This window comes from Sorex fumeus, unplaced genomic scaffold (assembly GCF_029834395.1).
Source record: "Sorex fumeus unplaced genomic scaffold, SorFum_2.1 ptg000265l, whole genome shotgun sequence".
Lineage (NCBI taxonomy): Eukaryota > Metazoa > Chordata > Mammalia > Eulipotyphla > Soricidae > Sorex > Sorex fumeus.
Genome location: NW_026606322.1, coordinates 10,179,417 through 10,200,538, shown reverse-complemented (window position 1 = coordinate 10,200,538; position 21,122 = coordinate 10,179,417). Strand labels below are relative to the sequence as shown.

Below are 21,122 nucleotides of genomic sequence, written 5' to 3'. Positions count from 1 at the left end.
GAGAGAGGACAAAGGTAAGAGCCCTTGTGACCCACCCAGGGGTGGCATTGCATGTGGTTGTGTGAGCCAGTCCAGGATGATCCCTGAGCACAGACCAGGAGGGAGTCCCAAGCACCTGCAGGTTTCGCCAAACCCCACCTCTTCAACTTAACGTGCTGAAGACTAGAGACCCCCTCTCCCCCCCTCCTGTCTCCCTCACCCCCACCCAACCCAGTGGGACTGAAGTTCGAGTCAAGAAATAATTCAGGTTAGGGTTGGAGCTATAGTGCAGAGTTTGCCTGGCACGCGGTTGACTCAGGTTCGATTCCCATCATCCCATTGGTCCCCTGAGCACTTCCAGGAGTAATTCCTGAGTGCAGAGCCAGGAATAATAACTCCTGTGCATCACAGGGTATAACCCAAAGAGCAAAAAAAAAAAAATTCAGGTTAGATGAGCCATGAGCCTTAATTATTTGGGCTTGGGGTCCTGAACTGTGAGAAAATAAATTTCTGTTGTTTGAGACAGTAAGTCTGTTTTGTTGTTTTTGTATTTGGGGTCACATCTAATGGTGCTCGGGGTGCTAGTGTGGTAGCAGGGAGTGAACCCAGGGTTCCTGCTTGCAAAGTATGACCCTTTGCATCATCTCCTTGGCTTTGTGTGTGTTTATGTATGTGTATGTGTGTGTGTGTGTGTGTGTGAGAGAGAGAGACAGAGACAGAGACAGAGATAGAGAGACAGAGACAGAGACTGTCACAGAGAGAGAGAGGCAGAGAGTTTATGGTAGTGCCTGCAGTACTTCATAAAAAGCAAGACACAGCAGTAGGAGCTGAGGTGATGGGGGAGACGGGGCCGGCCCACAGGACTGCTGTGCATGCTACCAGGTCAGGCACCCACTGTCAGCCCCACGGCACAATGGAACATCATGGAAGTGGGTCCTGGGATCCACACCTTTCTGGGGAGGATCCCCACTCCAACCGAAAAAATGCTAAGATTAACCTCAGACAGTTATTACTTCAGTGCCTTTGTTCTGACCCGCCAATAGGTATTGTGTACTATAATAATCTTTGTCCATTTTATCTAGGATGGCCCTTATTTTTACAAATTACTGTTATTAAACATGGTGGATGCACACTTATTATATGCTGTCATATAATGAGAGGGCTGTGTTCCCCAAGGTGCATCATTAGGCAATATGGCCATTGTGTGAGTCTGAGATGGTCGGTTGGCTACAGAGCTAGACAGGGTGCATCACCCTCAGGGACCATCCCCAGTCTGTGGTTGGCAAAGGCGCTGAGCCATGTATGCCTATAGTCAAAATAGAGATGAGACATACAAAAGTATCAAGGGTGACTATGAAACACCATCTGTCTATCTATCTATGACACACAAAGTATCCAGAATAGTGTGTGGTTAGAAATCACTCCTGGTGGGGTTTGGGGGAAGCACAGAGGGTGCCAAAGATCGAACCCAGATCAGCTGCAGAAAAGGCAAGCGCCTAAGACTATCTCTCCAGTCCCTACTCAGGAACCTGTGAAACACAATTGCAGCCTCCCTGCAATTGGTTGGAAGTTCCTTACTCGCCTCTCTGATTCTTCCCCTTTCCTTCCCTCTCAAAGGAGAACTAGTGTTTGTTTTTTTTTTCTCTTCCAGTTTTACTCTATTTGTCTTCTGTAACTTTATTGCATTATAGTATTTGATATGTTTTGAAATTGTATAAATTGCCTTTTACTGGAAGTAGTTTTCTATGAGTGACTTTTTTTTTTCTTTTTGGGTCACACCCAACGATGCACAGGGGTTACTCCTGGCTTTGCACTCAAGAATTACTCCTGGCAGTGCTTGGGAGACCATATGGGATGCTGGGAATTGAATCCTGGTCGGCTGCATGCTAGGTAAATACCCTACCCACTGTCTTATTGCTCCAGCTCCTCTCTGAGTGACATTTTTACAGAGAGGGCACACCTAGTAGTGCTGGGGTCATCCCCTGCTCTGTGCGTGGGGCACTATGCAATGTCAGTGGTGGAACGTGGGGGTCCTGCATGCGAGTGAGCAAGTGCTCTTGCTCTAACCCAGAACTTGCTTCTTCCACTTGACATTCTGTTCTTGGGATTGCTCCAAGTTATTGTGTGGTTTACTTTGGTACGTCTCTTTTAATTTTATTTTTAATAACTGGAGCGATAGCACAGCGGGTAGGGCGTTTGCCTTACAAGCGGCCAACATGGCCGACCCGAGTTCGATTCCTCCGCCCCTCTCGAGAGCCCGGCAAGCTACCGAGAGTATTCGATATGCCAGACACAGTAACAACAAAGTCTCCAATGGAGACGTTACTGGGCCCGCTCGAGCAAAATCGACGATCAACGGGAGGGCCTTTACCTTACCTTTACCTTTAATAACTTTTAAAAATATTATCTGCCATTTAAAATTTGATTCCTTTTTTATTCTTTGTTTTTTAGGTCACACCCAGTGATGCTCAGGGGTTACTCCTGGATCTACACTCAGGAATTACTCCTGGCAGTGCTCGGGGGACCATATGGGATGCCAGGGATTAACTAGCTGAGTGCAAGGCAAATGCCCTACCTACTGTGCTATTGCTCTGGCCCCAGTTTCTTTGTATTTCAATATACCAAAATATATGTGTGTTGCTGAGAACTGAACGCACTATATCACTGAGCCCCAAAGATATAACATTATCATCGTTTTAAACTGTGTTGATTTGGGGGACTGGAGTGATAGTACAGGGATTTTTTAAAAAAGAATATTTTATTGTGTTTATTATTTTTATATTAATTTTTTTTATTTTAGTGAATCACAGAGAAATAGAGCATTATAAAGCCGTTTGTGATTTGGTTTTAGTCGTACAATGTTTCTGCACCTATCTCTCCATCGGTGTAATTTCCCAGCACCAGTGCCCCCCCTTTCCCTCTCATCCCCCCAAAGCACCTTCACCCCACCTGCCTCTATGGCAGGCAGCGGGAAGGTGTTTGAATTGTTCAAGGCTGACTGGAGTTTGATCCCCCGCACCCTATATAGTACTTCCAGCACTGCCAGGACTGATTCCTGAGTGCAGAGCCAGAAGTAATCCCTGAGCATTGCCAGGTGTAGTCCCAAAACAAAACAAAACATGTTGCTTTAAAAACCATTTTACATTTTATTGGATGATTAATTTTTCTCTTATAACTCCTGTTTGTTGAAGTAGTAAACAATTAATTACATTCAATAGTCCTACACCACTTCCACCACTAGTATACTTTCCACTACCATTATTTCAAATTTTCCCAACCATCACTCAAGCCTTCCCCAATAGCAGGCCCTAAATAATTTATTTTGTATTACTTGTTATATGGACGCCCACCTACAAGATGGTCAGACTTCTTCGTCAAGACCCTGAATGATCGGTTTGAGGCTCTGCATGTTCCTAGAACGAACAGATACCATTGGGCTACGCTAGCACGCAACCGGGATGAATGGAGACGTTACTGGCACCCGCTCGAGTAAATCGATAAATAACGGGGATTAAGTGATTAAGTGATTACTTGTTATGGGCTGGAGCGATAGCAAGTGGGTAGGGCATTTGCCTTGCACGCGGCCGATCCAGGTTCGATTCCTCCGCTCCTCTCGGAGAGCCCGGCAAGCTACCAAGAGTATCTCACCCGCACGGCAAAGCCTGGCAAGCTACCTGTGATGTATTCGATATGCCAACAACAGTAACAACAAGTCTCACGTTACTGGTGCCAGCTCAAGCAAATCAATGAACAACGGGAGGACAGTGCTACAGAGCTATTTGTTATGGCTAATTCACTAAAAATAATAAAAAAAAAAAGTTTCTTAGAAGAAAGTGTGTGAGTTCGGACAAGCCTCACTCAAGAGGGGGACAAGCCTCACTCAAGATGGAATAAACCTCGGTAGAGAGCAAACAGGAAGGAAAACCCAGGTATGCGGGAACCCATGACTGAGATCTCCAAACCTCCTCAGATTGGGACTGGGCCTTCTTCCCCCATGTCCCCCGTTTTCCAGTAGCTTGGTAGTCACACCCACAAACTGCCCCCTGTGCTATGTAATCTCATCAACGGCCAAGACCCAGAGACTATAAACTAAAGCTCCAGGAAGAGAACGACACAGAATTTTCTGGACATTATATTCTATCCATAACAAGCAATACAAAACAAATCGTCTAGAATTGCCTTTTTGGCAGATTTGAGTGGTGGTGAGACTGGTATCAAAATATCGAATGTTACCAAAGTAGACAGAGAGTATGGGGGAAATTGCCCGCCACACAGACAGGGGAGGGGTTGGAATGGGGGTGGGGAGTGGGGATACTGGGGATTTGGGTGGTGGAAATTGTGCACTGGTGGAGGGATGGGTGTTTGATGATTGTATGACCGAAGCTCAAACATGAAAGCTTTGCAACTGTATCTCACGGTGAATCAATAAAAAGGGGAGGAAATAATAATAAAATGATAAAATAAAATTAACATTCAGAATAACTGTATCACTGTCATCCCATTGTTCATCAATTTCCTGGAGCAGGCACCAGCAACGTCTCCATTCATCCTAGCCCTGAGGTTTTAGCAAGTGCCACATTGGAGGCTCTTTCAGGGTCAAGGGAATGAGACCCATCATTGTTACTGTGGCAGAGTCTCCTGCCCCTGTGCCTGGCTGTCCTCGCCGGGGCCCCTTGGAGGGGGGCGGGTTGAGTTTCCCTCCCTGCCCTGACCTGGGCTCCTGCAGCCAAAGACCTCCAGAACCAGCCACCACCATGCTGAGACCACTCTCCGCACACGTGAAGGTACCGGCAGAGGAACAAAGGCATGCGGGTCCCGGGACTGAGATCTCCAAGCCTACTCAGATGGGGGCTGAGTATCCTCCATCCAGATCCTCCAAATTCCAGTAGGCGGGGGTCACACCCACCAACTGGACCCCTGGCGCCGTGTAATCCCATCAACGGCCAAGACCCAGAGACTATAAAACCCGGAAGCGCGCAGCCGCATTCGCGGCTGTGCGACATCTTAATATCACATTCCTACTTTGGACAAACTGGCAGGCTACCGAATGTAACCCGCCCACACGGCAGAGTCTGGCAAACTCCCCGTGACGTACCCAATATGCCAAATATCAGTAACAATGATGGGTCTCATTCTCCTAACTCTGAAAGAGCCCTGAATATGGCACTTTTTAAAAAATCTCAGGGCTAGGACGAAGGAGACATTACTGGTGCCTGCTCGAGGCAATTGACGAATAACAGGATGGTCGTGATCGTCGTGATTGTCATTGTTACTGTGTTTTGGCATATTGAATATGCCACGTGGAGCTTGCCAGACTCTGCCATGAGGGCAGGATACTCTTGGTAGCCTGCCGGGTTCTCCGAGAGCAAGAACTAGACAATAAGAGGTTGCACAGCCACAAATGCAGCCTTGTGCTTCTGGGAGCTTGGTTTTAAAGTCTCTGTGTCTTGGCAATTGAAGGGATTACAGGGCACCGGGGCAGATGGTGGGTGTAATGCCTAGCTACTGAAAGATGGGGGATCTGGGTGGAGAAGGCCCAGTCCTGATCTGAGCAGCCTTGGAGATCTCAGCCCTGAGTCCCACATGCCTGGGTTCCTCTGTTGGTTCCTTCATGCGTGAGGCTCGTCTGAGTGTGTGGAGAATGGCCTTGAGCATGGCTGTGGCTGGTTCCGGAGGTCTTCAGGTGCCAGGACTCTTCTTGGGGCAGAATAGAATAAAAAAAAAAAAGTAATGTGACGTTCATGCCCTAATCAATCAGCTTAATCAATGGCTGAATAAGTAGCAGTACTCCTGCATTATAAAAATTTAAAAAAAAATGAAAAAAATAAAAAGAAGAAAGCGTGTGAAGAGTATGTCACCCTGGAGCCATGAAGCCCTTGTATAAGTGATTTCTAACATGTTGCAGGTTGAGCCTATGTACTAGTATTCTGTTACTTGGGATCCGTTGCCTTCTGCTTTCTATCCCATTCAATGTGGTGTGCTACCACTGGTACATGAGTGGTGTAGAGATGAGATGTCCAGCAATGCAGAAAATCCTGTTTTTTTTTTAATGTAAATAATACTTACTCTTTCAGAGATTTGATATGCACATCTATTCTCACCCTCCCACCCCCTTTTCTCTTAAAAACAGATGTTATGGGGCTGGAGAGATGGTATGTGGGGGCTGGGGGTTCAGGTCAATGCTCTCTCCAGCTTGTCCCTCGAGCTCCTCCTGAGCTAGCCCCAGTTTTGATTGCTGGCTTCACCTGGTGCCCCTAGCATCTGGGGAGCTGCCTGGAGGCCCCTGAGCACTGCCAGGCGGGACTGAGTAACTCCCGGCACTACAGGGCTTGGGCAGCTCCGCACGCTCTGGGCCTTGCATTAAACCTCTGGTCAGGGGGCTGGAGTGATAGCACAGCGGGTAGGGCATCTGCCTTGCATGCAGTCAACCTGGGTTTGATTCCCAGCATCCCATGTGGTCCTTTGAGCACCACCAGGATTAATTCCTGAGTGCATGAGCCAGGAGTAACCCCTGTGCAAAGCCGGGTGTGACTTCCCTCTCTCCCCCGCCCCCCACCCAAGAAAAATAAACCTCTGGCCAGATTGACTGTGAGTTGCTGGAAGAACCCAGGGTCCTCATGAGCTCTGCTTGAGATGCCCTCTGTTCCTTTGGGTCCTGTTTGTTCAGCTCATTTATTCTGACCTGGATCTCAACCCTGAGTGGTAATTTGCTCAGCACTACTTGGGGTCTTTCTCAGGCTATTTTTACTCCACGTTGCCTTTGAAGCTCTTAAAGGGGATGGGACTTTGCGAGTAGCACAGCTGAGGGACTCTGCTGCCAAGCAGGCCCCCGGGGATGTGGCAGTGCTGGGCTCTTGTCTTGCATGTGTGACACTGAGTTGGATCCTCTGCAGGGACCAAGCTCTGAGTGTGATTTGAGCTCTGCCAGTGTCATCACCCCTGACTCCTAAGCCAGGTTCCCAACCCCGCAGTGCACCTTGGCAGGGGGAGCAGCCGTGGCAATAAAGGGAAGGGAGGTGTGTGTTTGTGTGGGGGGAAGAGCACAGCAAAAATTAGTGTTGCATGCAGGGTTGATCCCTGTCCTACACGGTCCACTGAATGCAGCCAGGAGTGACCCCTGAGCACACTGAGTGACTTTTCATTTTTTTTTTTATCGGAAGGGTTTATTTTTGTATGAAGGTAAACACAGAACTAACCAAAGGACTTTTTATCCAACTCATGAAAAAGAAACGCAAAGAAGAAAAAGAAATGTTTCTTATCACTCTTTATTCATGAATATAAGTTTTAAAGACACATTTCTATAAGGGTCAAGAGAGACTGGCTTATAAATTGGGAAAACAATGCTTCTTCTGAGCAGTGGACTTGACATTTTTTTAAAAGAAGAGAGGAGGAGGAGGAGGAGGAGGAGGAGGAGAAGGAGAAGAAGAAGAAGAAGAAGAAGAAAAGAGAATAAGAAGAAGAAGAAGAAGAGAAGAAGAAGAGAGAATAAGAAGAAGAAAAGAAAAGAAGAAGAAGAAAAGAGATAAGAAGAAGAAGAAGAGAAGAAGAAGAAGAAGAGAAGAAGAAGAGAGAATAAGAAGAAGAAGAAAAGAAGAGAAGAAGAAAAGAGAATAAGAAGAAGAAGAAGAAAAGAAGAGAAGAAGAAGAGAGAATAAGAAGAAGAAGAAAAGAAGAGAAGAAAAGAGAATAAGAAGAAGAAGAAGAAAAGAAGAGAAGAAGAAGAGAGAATAAGAAGAAGAAGAAAAGAAGAGAAGAAAAGAGAATAAGAAGAAGAAGAAGAAAAGAAGAGAAGAGAGAATAAGAAGAAGAAAAGAAAAGAAGAAGAAGAAGAAGAAAAGAGAATAAGAAGAAGAAGAAAAGAAGAGAAGAAGAAGAAGAAGAAGAAGAAGAAGAAGAAGAAGAAGAAGAAGAAGAAGAAGAAGAAGAAGAAGAAGAAGAAGAAGAAGAAGAAAGACTGGGGACGGGGAAGGGAAAGAGGAGGAGGGAAGGAGGAGGGGGAGTGAAGGGGGAAGAGGAAGGGGGGCAAGAGGGTGAGTGGCTAATGGAGGGGGAGAGGAAGAGAGAGGAGGACGGGAAGGAGGAGGAGAGAGAGGAGGAGGAGGGGAAAGGGAGGAGGTGGAGGAAGAAGAGGAGGAAGAGGAAGAAGAGGTTAAGAAGCTTTCAGGAGAACTCATGCATATTTATGAGTATGGAGGACCCTTACTGCTGAGGAACATACAGAGCACACGCATCACAGTCTAGAGAACGTGGAGAAACGTCCCCGGTGTTATTTCAGAATGGTGATGAGCACAAAGGTGAGTGTAGGTCACAGAGAGCTCCTTCCACTCTCTCTACTGACCAGCCCTGTCAAACCAGGAATCTAAGACTCTTATCAGCACAAAAACATTTGCGAGGTTCTAGTTTGGTCTAGTCAGCGTCAAAAGAATGTAACTCAGTGACTTCTCACAACATCCAAACTTATAAGCCTCAGGCCAGTCTCTTTTTGTTATTTTCTTTTGTTTTTGGTATTTGAGTCACACTCAGGGCATACTCCTAGCTCTGAGATCAGAGGTCACTCCTGGTGGGTTCAGGGGATCATATGTGGTGCCAGGGATAGAAGCTAGGTTGGCCGTGGGCAAGGCAATTGCCCTACCTTCTGTACTATCTCTCCAGCCCCATCTTTTTGTTTTCTTAATGCAAGAGAATCTGCATTATCTGGAGTAGGGAATGAGTTCTGATTATTTGATTAGGAGTGAAGTGAATAGGGTAGGAGTGCGTGTGTGTGTGTGTGTGTGTGTGTGTGTGTGTGTGTATGTGGTTACTATAGCATATTGGAGAAAACATGGCAACAGATTGCAACACAGCTTAAGATAAGATTCCTTTCTGGGAGGATCTGGAGATGGTTCCATGGCAAAAGCACTTGCCTTGCAAGAAAAGGGTCATGAATTCAGTCTTGGTGTTGCCCACACGCGTATATATTTAGTCTGTGGCCCCTTATGAACATTTGAAAACAAATTGCAGTAACAGAATGACACTTCACTCTTAAATATTCGAGCACAAAATTACTACTAGATTAAGCCACAAAATACTGCCCATATATAAATGCCAGTAAATTTAATGGGACATTAATTATTCTCTAAAAGCAACTCATACACATTGCACTCAGTCTTCCTCAGTTGCTCTAGAATGTTTTCTACAGCTGTTTCTTTTTCTTAGGGGTGGGGAAGAATCTGCAACACTCAGAATTTTACCCCCACGACTTCCACCCCTTACTTCAAGGAGCCGAGTGTCATGGACAGAGTATTAGAATATGGGGCATAAAATGCCTATGTGTGTGTGTGTGGGGGGGGGGCACTGGTGTGTTTGACCAGTGATTCATCAACCTTTTCATGGTCGGCCTGGAGGTTTGAGGTTTGGAGGTAAGTTACTTCAGAGGTTTCATCCTGATCCCTTGTAAAGATTGTGCTTCAGGATGTTGGCAGAAACAAAAGGTCTCACTAAAAGCTGGACAAAGGGTTTACTAGCTGACCATTGAGCTCTCTAACCTGGCAACAGTTCTGGGCAGATTTTATTCAGAGAGAAGCGTTCCAACTTCAGCAAAGGCCAGCGGTCGTTTATATATACCTTGTCAGACAACATAATATTTGTGCCAAGAAGGAAAGAAACCATGTATGAGTGAAGTAAAAAAAAAAAAAAAAAAAAAAGATTTCTGGAAAAGGGCTTCTGGCTTTCACTGATAGGGTGTAGCCTTTTGTTACTCTGAACTCTACTAACCACACAACATGTCCAGGGAGAGAGGGGAAAGACACACGCCCAAGTCGTAGAGGTAACAGTCCCAAGGTCTGAAGAACGTGCCCCGGACACCCGTGGGCCATCCCTTCTGCATCCTGAGGGTTTTTACGGGACGGTTCCACGTCGCTGCAGCTCTACTGCCTGGCTGCCGCGCAGAACAGGGCGAACCTGTTTCGGGCTGGAAGTCCTGCCGGGGCTCTGCCTTGGGGGTCCCCCGGATCCGTGCTGGCTCCCCAGGCTTCCAAAGCCACAGGCTTGCCCCCACTCTGCGACCCCCGCCCCCGCCCCGACCCCCGCGCTCGGGCCCGCAGAAACCCGAAGCGGCCGGCAGAGGGCGCGGGCGGGGCGCGGGGCAGCGGGGTCGCGCCGGCCGGGCCGCCCCCTCCCCGGCGGGGCGCGCGTGCGCCGTCCCCAGGAACCGCTGCGGCCGCGATGGACCAGGGCTCGCTGACCGTCCGCCAGGTAAGCGGCGCCGGCGGGGAGGCCCCTGCCCCGGCGACCTCGTACTGGTGACCGGCCCTGAAGTTGCCCTGGCCCTTATTCTCGGTGCTCCCCGGAGCGGCTCGGCCAGCCCTTCCCCGTTGGGCGTTTGGCCCCCAGATGTCCCTGGGGTCCCGGTCTCTCGGCCCGCACAGTTCCCCCGAAGCCCCCCCCCACCCCCGCCACCCCAAGCCCGCAGCCCTTGATGAAAGCCCCCGCTCCCACCCCAGCCCCACTCCCGGGCTAAATTCGAGCTGTTGGAGATCACGATGCTCCCCACCCAGTTTGGCGGCTTCAGCTGCGCTTGATGGGTTGCACGGACCCCCCACCCCCACCCCCACCCCCGAGCGACCCTTGCAGCTTCTTGGAGCCCACCAGAGCTTCCCTGCGGGCGTCCCCGCGGGGCTGGTCGCCCTCCCCGGCCGGGACCCTGGCCGGGGCGGTGTGTGCGTCTTTCCCTTTCCGAGGGGTGGAATCCGCGCTGGGTGCCGTCGCAAGGTGCTTCTAGAGGCACCCGGAGCTGCTGGGTGCAGCAGGCAGGACCCGTCAGAGGCGGCTGCGCACCCACCCAAAGGGGGCAACTCTGAAAATACACAGACTGCACGCTCGGGCTGCTGACTAGGTCCAGACTTTTGGCCTTTGATAACCATTCCCTAAACGATGCGGAATAGCAGCCCCCCGCCTTCTTTTTTTTTGGAGGGGGTCAGAAGGTTATAGACAATTTTTTTTGGGGGGGGGAAGGGTCACACCTGGGGATGCACAGGAGTTACTTCTGACTCTGCACTCAGGAATTACCCCTGACCGTGCTCTGGGGGACCATATGGGACGCTGGGAATTGAACCCGGGTCCACTGCGTGCAAGGCAAACGTCCTACCGGCTGTGCGATATCCCTCCAGACCCGGTTATAGACAATTTATGGAATGGTAGAGATAGCAAAATCTTAGGTGCCTTGAAAACAACCCGCTAATAGGGGCTGGGGAGAAAGAATAGGGTTACGGCGCTTGCGTGCCTGGCATACAGCTCACCCTGATTTCATGCCCAGCACCATATAGTTTCCGAGCACTGCCAGGAGTGATTCCCTTCCCCCGACCCAACACCCCCACTGAATAGCCAGGAGCAGCCCCCGGGTGCCTCTGCGTGTGAGCTAAAATCCCGCTCCCCCAAGTACAAAAATGAATAAAAGAGGCTGCTAGTACAGGCTAGTGAAGGATTGTGTGCATGTATGCTTGTGTGCTCGAGGGAAGAGCGCTGGGTTGAGTGTCAATTAAATTTCAGTTTTAACCAATTTTAGAATGTTTCTGGGAAGGGGACCCCAGTCACAGTGTGCTGATTTGCCCGTAGCAGCACAAATGAGCTTATGTAAAATCCGTAAATGGGGATTGTATTGCCTACAGAATCCCCGCAGTCCTAATGCAGTGACTCAGTGCTAGAGCCCTTGCCTTGGATGTGTGAGGTCCTGAGTTTGAGTCCTGGCACTGAAAAAAAAAATGTTTGTTTAAATGTTGTGAGTGCGAAATAATAATAATCAGCTGTCACTGTCACTGTCCTCCCGTTGTTCACCTCCCTTTGTGAATCGATTTGCTAGAGTGGGCCCAGTAACGTCTCCATTGTGATACTTGTTACTGTGTTTGGCATATCGAGTACGTCACGGGGAGCTTGCCAGGCTTTGCCGGGGGAGCGAGATACTCTCCGTAGCTTGCCGGGCTCTCCGAGAGGGGCAGAGGAACCAAACTCGGGGCAACCCTGGGTTGGCCGCGTGCAAGGCAAAAGCCCTACCCGCTGTGCTATCGCTCCAGCCCAATAATAATGATAAATTTAAAAATAACTGTTGTGAGTACTGAGAGGGCCAGTAGCTGTTTTTAAAATATTGTCAAGTCAAGTGCACAGCAGGTAGGGCATTTGCCTTGCACGCGGTGGACCCGGGTTTGATTCCCAGCATTGGTCCCCCGAGCACCGCCAGGAGTAATTCCTGAGCACAGAGCCAGGAGTAAGCTCTAATCACCACTGGTTGTGACCCAAAAAGAAAAAAAAAACACATTGTCAAGGATGGGGTGGCTCTCGGTTTACCAGATAATTTCCAGGAATCTAACCAAGGTTGCAGGCCTTATGCTCTCTGGAGCCATGGCCTATCCCGCTTTGGTAAACTCCTCTCTGAGCATTCGTTTGTCCTGAGTGTGTCAGAAGAATGTCCTCAGGGTAGTGCAGAGCAGCGGACCTGCAGAAAACGGGGCACAGTAAAGCACTTGTATATAAAGGTCATCTGTGATCTCATGGCTTTTGACGTACCTTATGGATAGCCAAGGAAAAGTCCAGGTGTCCCTCTGGATTGGCAGAGGTTGTTGAAAGAAGCCATGAACAAACATATTGATCTAATCACTATTATCTTAATATCAGTTGATTTCTGATAAATATTGGTGAGAAGACTGGAGTGATAGCACAGCAAGGAAGGCACTTGACTGTCCACAGCTGACCTGGGTTCGATCCCTGGCCTATCCATGAGTGATTCCTGAGTGCAGAGCCAGGAATAACCCCTGAACATCGCCGGGTGTAGCTTCAAAACCCAAACAAACAAAAAACCCAAAATAACCACCAACCTCACTCAAATCAGAACATATTGGTGAGAGTCAGCCATTCTGGTAGTGTTGGCTAGGTAGAGAGGGCCTTCCCGGGAGGAACTGTGTCAGGGACACAATAGGCAACTCTGAGACACCCACCCTGCACCCAAGCCTAATAGGATCAGTTGGACTCTTAGAGAAATAGCCAGGAATAATCACTCTAACTCACTGGTTTTATATAATAATTCAATCTTTGGAAGACCAGTCCTATTTGATTTTTTTTTCCTTTTTGTTTTTGAACCACACCTAGTGCTGCTCAGGGTCTGCTTCCAGTTTGCTCTTTGGGGGTCACTCCAGTGGTTGTTGTTGGACCACAGGGTGCAGAAATCAAATTTGCACTCTAGCTTTCAAGCGGTCTGGAGCGATAGCACAGCGGGTAGGGCGTTTACCTTGCACGCAGCCAACATGGCCGACCCGAGTTCGATTCCTCTGTCCCTCTCGGAGAGCCTGGCAAGCTACTGAGAGTATCTCGCCTGCGCAGCAAAGCCTGGCAAGCTACCCGTGGCGTATTTGATATGCCAAACACAGTAACAAGTCTCACAATGTTACTGGGCCGGCTCGAGCAAATCAGTGAACAACGGGAGGACAGTGACAGTGACAGTGATAGCTTTCAAGCATATGCACTGGGCCTTCGAGCTGCCCACCCAGTCCTGTGGAAAACCTGTTCTATTTTACAACGAACTGTATTCATTATTTAAGGAAGAGTTGGAAGGTGGTGGCGCATGGGTTCCCACTCCTAAAAAAAAAAAAAAAAGCAGCAGTTTGTAAGCTTAAAAGAATCGATTTAAATTTATTCCTCTTTAGGTCAAACTGTCCATCCCCGCTACAGGCCATTTCACATTTTATTATTTAAAAAACTTTTTAAAAAAAATATTTATTAGTGAAACTCCATGTGGTACAGTTGTTGACCTTACAAATTTTTGTGCTTGTGTTTCAGTTATACAATGATTGAGTACCCATCCCTCCACCGGTGCCCATTCCCCACCTCCAGTGCTCCCAGCATGCCTCCCCCCTCCCAACCCCTCCGCCCACCGTGGCGGGGCATTCCCTTTTGTTCTCTCTCTCCTTTTGGGTGTTGTGGTCTGCAAAAGAGGCATTGAGTGGCAATCACGTTCAGTCCATAGTCTACTTTCAACATTCATCTCCCCTCCTGGGAGGATCCTCCAAACACCCTTTATTTGGTGCTCCCTTCTCTATCTGAACTGCCCTTTCCCCTAAACTATGGAGTAATCCTCCTGGAGCTGATCTCAGCTATTCTTGGGTATTAATCTCCTATTTTGTTACTTTATATCCCCCAGATGAATGCAGTCTTTCTATGTCTGTCCCTCTCTTTCTAATATAGTCTACTTTCAGCATGCATCTCTCATCCTGGGAGGGTCCTTAAAGATCTTTTATTTCATTGTACTTTGGGTAACATGGCTATACTGGTGATCATGTTTATGCTTTTACTGTACAAAGTTACTGTGCCTTTCCAACCACGAAAATCCCAAAGATCCATCACCATTGTCCTCATGGCACCTCTAGTCCACACTTTCTTTCTTTTTAAAATTTTATTTTTATAAAGTTGTTCACAATAACTTACTACACTCAATATTCCAACACCAATCTACCACCATTATACTTCTCCTCCCCCCCCCCCACCACCATTATTTCAAATTTTCTCACCGTCACCCAAGTCTACCTCAAGGGCAAATCCTAAATAATTTATTTTGTATTGCTTGTTATGAATAATCTGCTAAAAATTATCCAAAAAGATTTCCCTAGAGGAAAGTATGTGAAAATCGTATCTCACCTTGGAGCCATTAAGCCCTTGTATAAGAGATTACTAACAAGATTTTTGATCAAGGTTGATTGCCTTCTACTTTACACCGCATCATATGTGGTGTGCTACTCGTGGTATATCAGTGTAGGATAACATTGGTTTATCCTCTCAGGCTTGCTGTAGGGAACTTGGGTTTATCGGGTTACACCCATCACAGTGCTCCTGAGTGACTCTCATTCCTCTGTGTTTATCTGTGAACTCTTCTCTCTGCTCTCCTCCCTAACCACTTAATCATCTTTTCCCCCTAATCAGATTCTGTTAACTTTTAAGGTCAGATCCTTCTAAGGACACTGAACTTGTATTGTAAGTTAAATATTGCTTTTCCCCATCTTTTGCATAGTTTTCTTTAAAGTAGTGTCCTTTTTGTATGAACACAGAAAGACAGTTAATATTATGCTTTTGAAACTTGGAAGTTAATTGACTCTGAATAATATTCACTCCTAGACATCTGTTTTCTCGACTTAAGCCTCAGTTTCCCTTAGTTCCTAGCACCCCAAAGACAGAGTCCTGATGAGGAACTGAATGGACCCAGGGCAAGCTGTGAGCTATCCTGGCATCGAAATGGGCCAGGCCAAAGCGGCACAATACTCAACTATAAATTGAGAGCATGGTCATGGACAAACTCCGTCATGATCCAAAAGAGGTGACTGAATAAGGACCCTGCTGGGGTTGGGAAGACTAACCTGGCCTGAGGACTGTGGTCTGCAATCTATAGTGACATGTCCCCAGAAAGAACCAAACTTTAAGCTTGATATCTCTTAGGGTGCTCATACAAAGTGATATTGCTAGAAATATTAGAAGTAAATTTACTACAACTATTTAAGTGGATTACAAGCCAGGGAAAGAAGAAAGCATGAATGGAATCCCCACTTGAGCAGATCTCCTAGTAATCTGGAGTAATCTCTTTAGGTGAGATTTTGTCCTTGAGTTAATCTCCTGGAGGAGCGGCCTTACCTCACTTTGTTGATTTGTTAATGTTCAACCCCACCTTTGTATCCCCACCCTACATGATTTCTATATAAACTAGGCTGTAAGGGTGTGTAGGGGAAGCCGGAAGGAGAATGACGGGGGATCCAGAGAGAGAAGTCACTGTCACTGTCACTGTCCTCCCGTTGATCATCGATTTGCTTGAGCGGGCCCAGTAACGTCTCCATCATGAGACTTGCTGTTACTGTGTTTGGCATATCGAATACATCTCGGTAGCTTGCCGGGCTCTCCGAGAGGGGCAGAGGAATCGAACTCGGGTCGGCCATGTTGGCTGCATGCAAGGCAAACGCCCTACCGCTGTGCTATCGCTCCAGCCCAGAGAGAGAAGAAGGAGGGGAATTAGGAGAATGGAGAGGAGATAGGACTAAACTGCAATTTATACCGACCAGCCTGGTCCTCATTCCTCCTGCCCATCGCCCATCGGCCTGCCTGGGGTGGGGGAAGCGGCCCAAGACCACTGAGAGACCACCAAACGCAAGTGGCAGGAGAGAGAGAGTTCCGCTGCCCTCCAGTAAATACACACATCAGTGGCATAAAGTATGAGATGTTGCTCCAGGAATTCTAAAATTTTAAATAGGGTGATAGAGCTGGATTTAATTTTTTTAACTGGATGGTGATTTTGTGGTCCGGAGGCATCTCTGCAACTTATTGCTCTTTTCTGAGATTTATTTGTGAGTTTCTAGATGATGGCCCTTAGTGAGCTTATATCGTGCCAGGAGCAGTTTGTGGGCATGACCACCAGGCTCCTGGAAGAACAGGAAGATGGGGGGAGGTTGCCCATCCCTGACTTGTTATTCTACCACTCTCTTTTCCAACCCTCTTCCTCTGCTACTTGGCAACTTCAGTTCTATAATCCAGGGCCAAAGATTTGTTATCATTCATTTTACTCTTTGTCATTCTTTATGTTCTTTTATCGTTCATTCTTTATATGGCACATATGGGTGGCATAACTCCCTGTTTGTCTTTTTCTCTCTAATTTCTTTTGTTAACATGATACCTGCTAGTGCCGCGTGGTAACAGGAGGCAAGATTTTGTCTCCCCGATAGTATCCTATTGTGCAGTATACCTTAACTTCTTTTTCATCAGTCATTGGATGTTTGGGCTGTTTTCATATCCAGGCTATTGTACTTACTGTTGCCGTGAACTTAGGTGTGCCTGTTTTGATTGAACATTTTGTGTTCTTGGGAGAAATCCCAAGAAGAAGGATTTCTGGCACATACGACAGCTCTATTTTTGATTTCTTTTTTTCTTTCTTTCTTTCTTCCTTCCTTCCTTCCTTCCTTCCTTCCTTCCTTCCTTCCTTTCTTTCTTTCTTTCTTTCTTTCTTTTTTTATTGGCTTTTGTGGTCACACCCGGCGATGCACAGGGGTTACTCCTGGCTCATGCACTCAGGAATTACTCCTGGCGGTGCTCAGGGGACCATATGGGATTCTGGGAATCCAACCCGGGTCAGCCGCGTGCAAGGCGAATGTCCTACCTGCTGAGCTATCGCTCCAGTCCCCTCTACTTTTGATTTCTTGAGAAATCTCCATACTGTTTTCCATAGAGGCTGAATCAGATGATATACCCACCAGCAGTGAATGAAGGTTTCTGTTTTCTTTTTCTTTTTCACTGCATCCCTGCCAATACAGGTTGTTTTCAGACTTTTTGATATATGATATTCTCTCTGGTGTGAGGTAGTTTCTCATTATTATGATTTGCATTTCCTCAATTATCAGTGTTGGTAAACTCTATTTCATATGCCTCTTGGCTGTCCTTATGCCTTCTTCAGGGAAGTGTCTGAGATCTTCCTGCCCCAATTTAATTGAATTTTTAAATTAATTTAAAATTTTTATTTTCCCCTTACACTTTATATAGACACTATGGTTTAAGAAGTTCTAAAAATATGGAACGTTTCACGAATTTGTGTGTCTTCCCTGTGCAGCGGCCATGCTAATCTCTGTATTGTTCCAGTTTTAATAGCATGTGCTGCACAAGCGAGCACTCTCCCCAATTTTTAAAATGGATTTATTGGTTTTCTTGTTGTTGAGCTTTGTGAATTTAGCACAGCGGTAGGGCCTTGCATGTGGCGGGCCCGGCCGACCCAGGTTCGATTCCTCTGCCCCCCTCAGAGAGCCTGGCAAGCTACCGAGAGTATCTCGCCCGCATGGCAAAGCCTGGTAAGCTACCTGTGACGTATTCGATATGCCAAACACAGTAACAGTCTCACAATGGAAATGTTACTGGACTCGCTCGAGCAAATCAATGAACAACGGGAGGACAGTGCGACGGTGCTATCTTAGATATTAGACCTTTATCTGTTGTATGGCATGCAAATATTTTCGCCCGTGTGTTCTTATTTTAGCTTGAATTTCTTTCACTGTGTAAAAAGTTTTCTGTTTGATGTAGTTTACTTAGTTTGTTTTCATTTTTTTTAATCTTTGTCAATGGAGTCAAATCATTGGAGACAGCTCTGAGCTTCATATGATATAATATTTTAGGTCAGTGTGTTCCAGAACATGGAGAATTTAGAAAAGGCAAGATTTACTGTGTTTAAGGCAAAGCTTACCAATTTGTTGACTATTTTATGTTATGTAATTATCTAAAATTATAGGGGCTACCTTGTTTAAATGTCATGGGATTTCCCTGGATAAGTGTTGTTTGAGCCAGTATTGATTAAAGCTTTCAAGATTTGTCATTTGATGGATTTCAGCATTTATTTGAAGTTAATCTAAAACCTATGCTGTTGGGGTACAAAGCCAGCATTTTGTTTATGAAATTATTTCAATAATTTAATGACTATTTTAATAATAATTAAAACAATCTTATTGTTTTTGATTTCCAACTTCAAATTGTGAATTTCTTTTTCATTTTTTCCTTTCTCCCTATATCCAGCTTTGTTTATTTCTTCATTTTTTTTTTTTTTAGTTTCAGTGATTAGTGAGTATGCTTCTGGTAGAGGGGGTTCTCTTTTGTTCTGAGGGGTCGCTCCTGGCGATGCTCAGGGGACCGTACGTGGATTCTGGGATTGACACAGAGTCTGCTGCTAGCAAGGCAGGCGTCCGACCTGCTGTCCTCTCTCCAGGCCCCTCTACTCTTTTGTATTTACAAATTTCCTTTCCCCGAAAGCCTCAAATTAATTATAATTAGGATTATGTGGTTTCCCCTGGTGACCGGTTACTTCATAGAGTTTGAGAACTGCGAGCTTCAAATGCCCTTTAATTACACCTTCGCTGTGTCTTGCAGATCCATGGATGCTTTTCCATGTAATCCTCAGGATCAAGATTTTAGATCAAGCAGAGACTTAGGGTCTGAAGGAACAGCTCAGAGGGTTGGTGCACATGCCTGGCACGTGGAAGCCCTTACTTTTTAAATTTAATTTTATTTTTTTGAATCACCGTGAGATAGTTACAAGCTTTCATGTTTGGGTTACAATCACACTATGATCAAACACCCATCCCTCCACTAGTGCACATTTCTCACCACCTATATCCCCAGTAAACCCCCCCTTTTCCACCCTCCCCCTCCCTCCATGGAAGACAATATTCTCCATACTCTCTCTCTACTTTTGGGCATTATGGTTCGCAATACAGATACTGAGAGATTATCATGTTTGGTTCTTTTTCCACTTTCGGCACACATCTCCCGTCCCAACCGATTCCTCCAACCATCATTTTCTTTGTGATCCCTTCTCTATTCCAGCTGCCTTTTCCCCTCCGCTCAAGAGGCAGGCTTCCAGCTATGGAGAATCTTCCCGGCCCTTGTATCTAGTGTTTTTGGGTGTCAGTCTCATGTTATGTTATTTTATATTCCACAAATGAGAGCGGTTATTCTATGTCTGTTCCTCTCTTTCTGACTCATTTCACTTAGCATGATACTCTCCATGTTTGTCCACTTATAAGCAAATTTCATATCTTCATCTTTTCTAACAGCTGCATAGTACTCCACTGTGTAGACGTACCGAAGTTTCTTTAACCAGTCTTCTGTTCTAGGGCACTTGGGTTGTTTCCAGATTTTGGCTATTGTGAATAGTGCTGCAACAAACATTTAGGTACAAATGTCATTTCGACTGTGGGAAGCCCTGACTTTTAGCCCCATTACTGAGTGGTGCCCCAGGCACTTCCAGCCCCTAGCACTGTGGTACCAGCTGAAAGGTGAAACTCTCTGGGAGGGGTCCCTAGTCCCCTGAGCCGGCTTGTGGGTCCCCTCTCTCTAGAAACACCCTCACACCGAGGCATAGGCAGCAGCCATGGAGGTTTTTAAGGATCCTGATGTGCTCTGTGCTGTTTATCTTCTTTTTCTTTTTTGAAATATATTTCTTTTCCTTTTTGTTTGTTTTTCATTTTTTGTTGATTCACTCTGAGATAGACCCTTACGAAGCTATTCATGATTAGGTGTCAGTCACACAGTGTTCCAACACCCTTCCCTCCACCAGTGTACATTCCCCAGCACCAGTGTCCCCAGGTTCCCTCCCATCACCCCCCCCCCCCAACCCCCAGCCTGCCACTATGCCAGGTACTTGTCTTCTCTCTCTCTCTGTCTCTCTCTGTCTCTGCTTCTGTTTCTGCCTGCCTGCCTGTCTCTCTCTCTCCTTTTGGGCATTGTGGTTTGCATTACAGACACTGAAAGGTTATCATGTATGTTCCTTTACCTACTTTCTTGTCTGGCATGATCATTTCCAACTATTCTTGTCATACTGGTCCCTTCTCTACCTTACTACCCTCCGCCTCCCACACTTGCGAGAGATTCCAACCATTGAGTCTTTTCCTTTTCATTCTTTTCTTTTCTGTTTTCTTCTGGGGCCATGCTGGCAATGCTGCTCATGACTTACTCCTGGCTCAGTGCTCATGGGTCACTTCTTTTTTTAAATTTTTTTTTAAGTTGAATCTCCGTGAGATGTTCTGTGCTGTTTAATGACTGCACCGCATGTGTACACATGCACCTCTCCCAGCACGCCCCTTTCTCTTTTAAACTCCATCGTGACTTCTTTCGTGAACTTGGTCTGAACCTTGCAGAGGGTATATAATCTTTCCCCCAAGCGCGCTATAGACTGGGGAATCAATGCCTGGCTGGGATATGAGTTATCTATTTAAATTCACTCTCTGTAATCCATCATAATCTATTTGTCAGTTTCTCTACCAATGTGCAGTCAGGTTGTTTACACTTTTTATTTTTTTAATTTTTACTTTTTGAGTTACACCCGGCGATGCTCAGGGATTACTCCTGGCTCTGCACTCAGGAATCACTCTTGGCGGTGCTCAGGGATCCATATGGGATGCTGGGAATCGAACCCGGGTCGACCACATGCAAGGCCAACGCCCAACCCGCTGTGCTATAGCTCCAGCCCCTGTTTACACTTTCTTAGCCTTATAAACTTGCTTGCCTCCTGTGTGCACATCAAGTTAGATCCCACCAGGAATTGAAATTATTCTCCAAAGAGGCTGAACCAATTGACACTCCCAGTGCATCTTTATTTTTAAAATGTTAGT

General features: G+C 46.5%; 1 protein-coding gene and 1 non-coding gene across 2 annotated transcripts in view; one reads left to right on the top strand and one right to left on the bottom strand.

Annotated features, from left to right (window-relative positions):
• The first annotated feature begins 10,130 nt into the window (after nucleotides 1-10,130).
• Nucleotides 10,131-21,122, top strand: part of GRAMD1C (GRAM domain containing 1C) — a 114,133-nt gene continuing 103,141 nt past the window's right edge. Inside the window, exon 1 of the mRNA XM_056109363.1 lies at nucleotides 10,131-10,212. Coding sequence (XP_055965338.1) covers nucleotides 10,183-10,212 — 30 coding nt within the window. The 5' untranslated portion in view covers nucleotides 10,131-10,182. The remainder of the gene's footprint in view (nucleotides 10,213-21,122) is intronic.
• On the bottom strand, nucleotides 17,534-17,638 carry LOC130018694 (U6 spliceosomal RNA). The gene has a single exon (XR_008791593.1). It is a non-coding gene; the product is annotated as a U6 spliceosomal RNA (small nuclear RNA).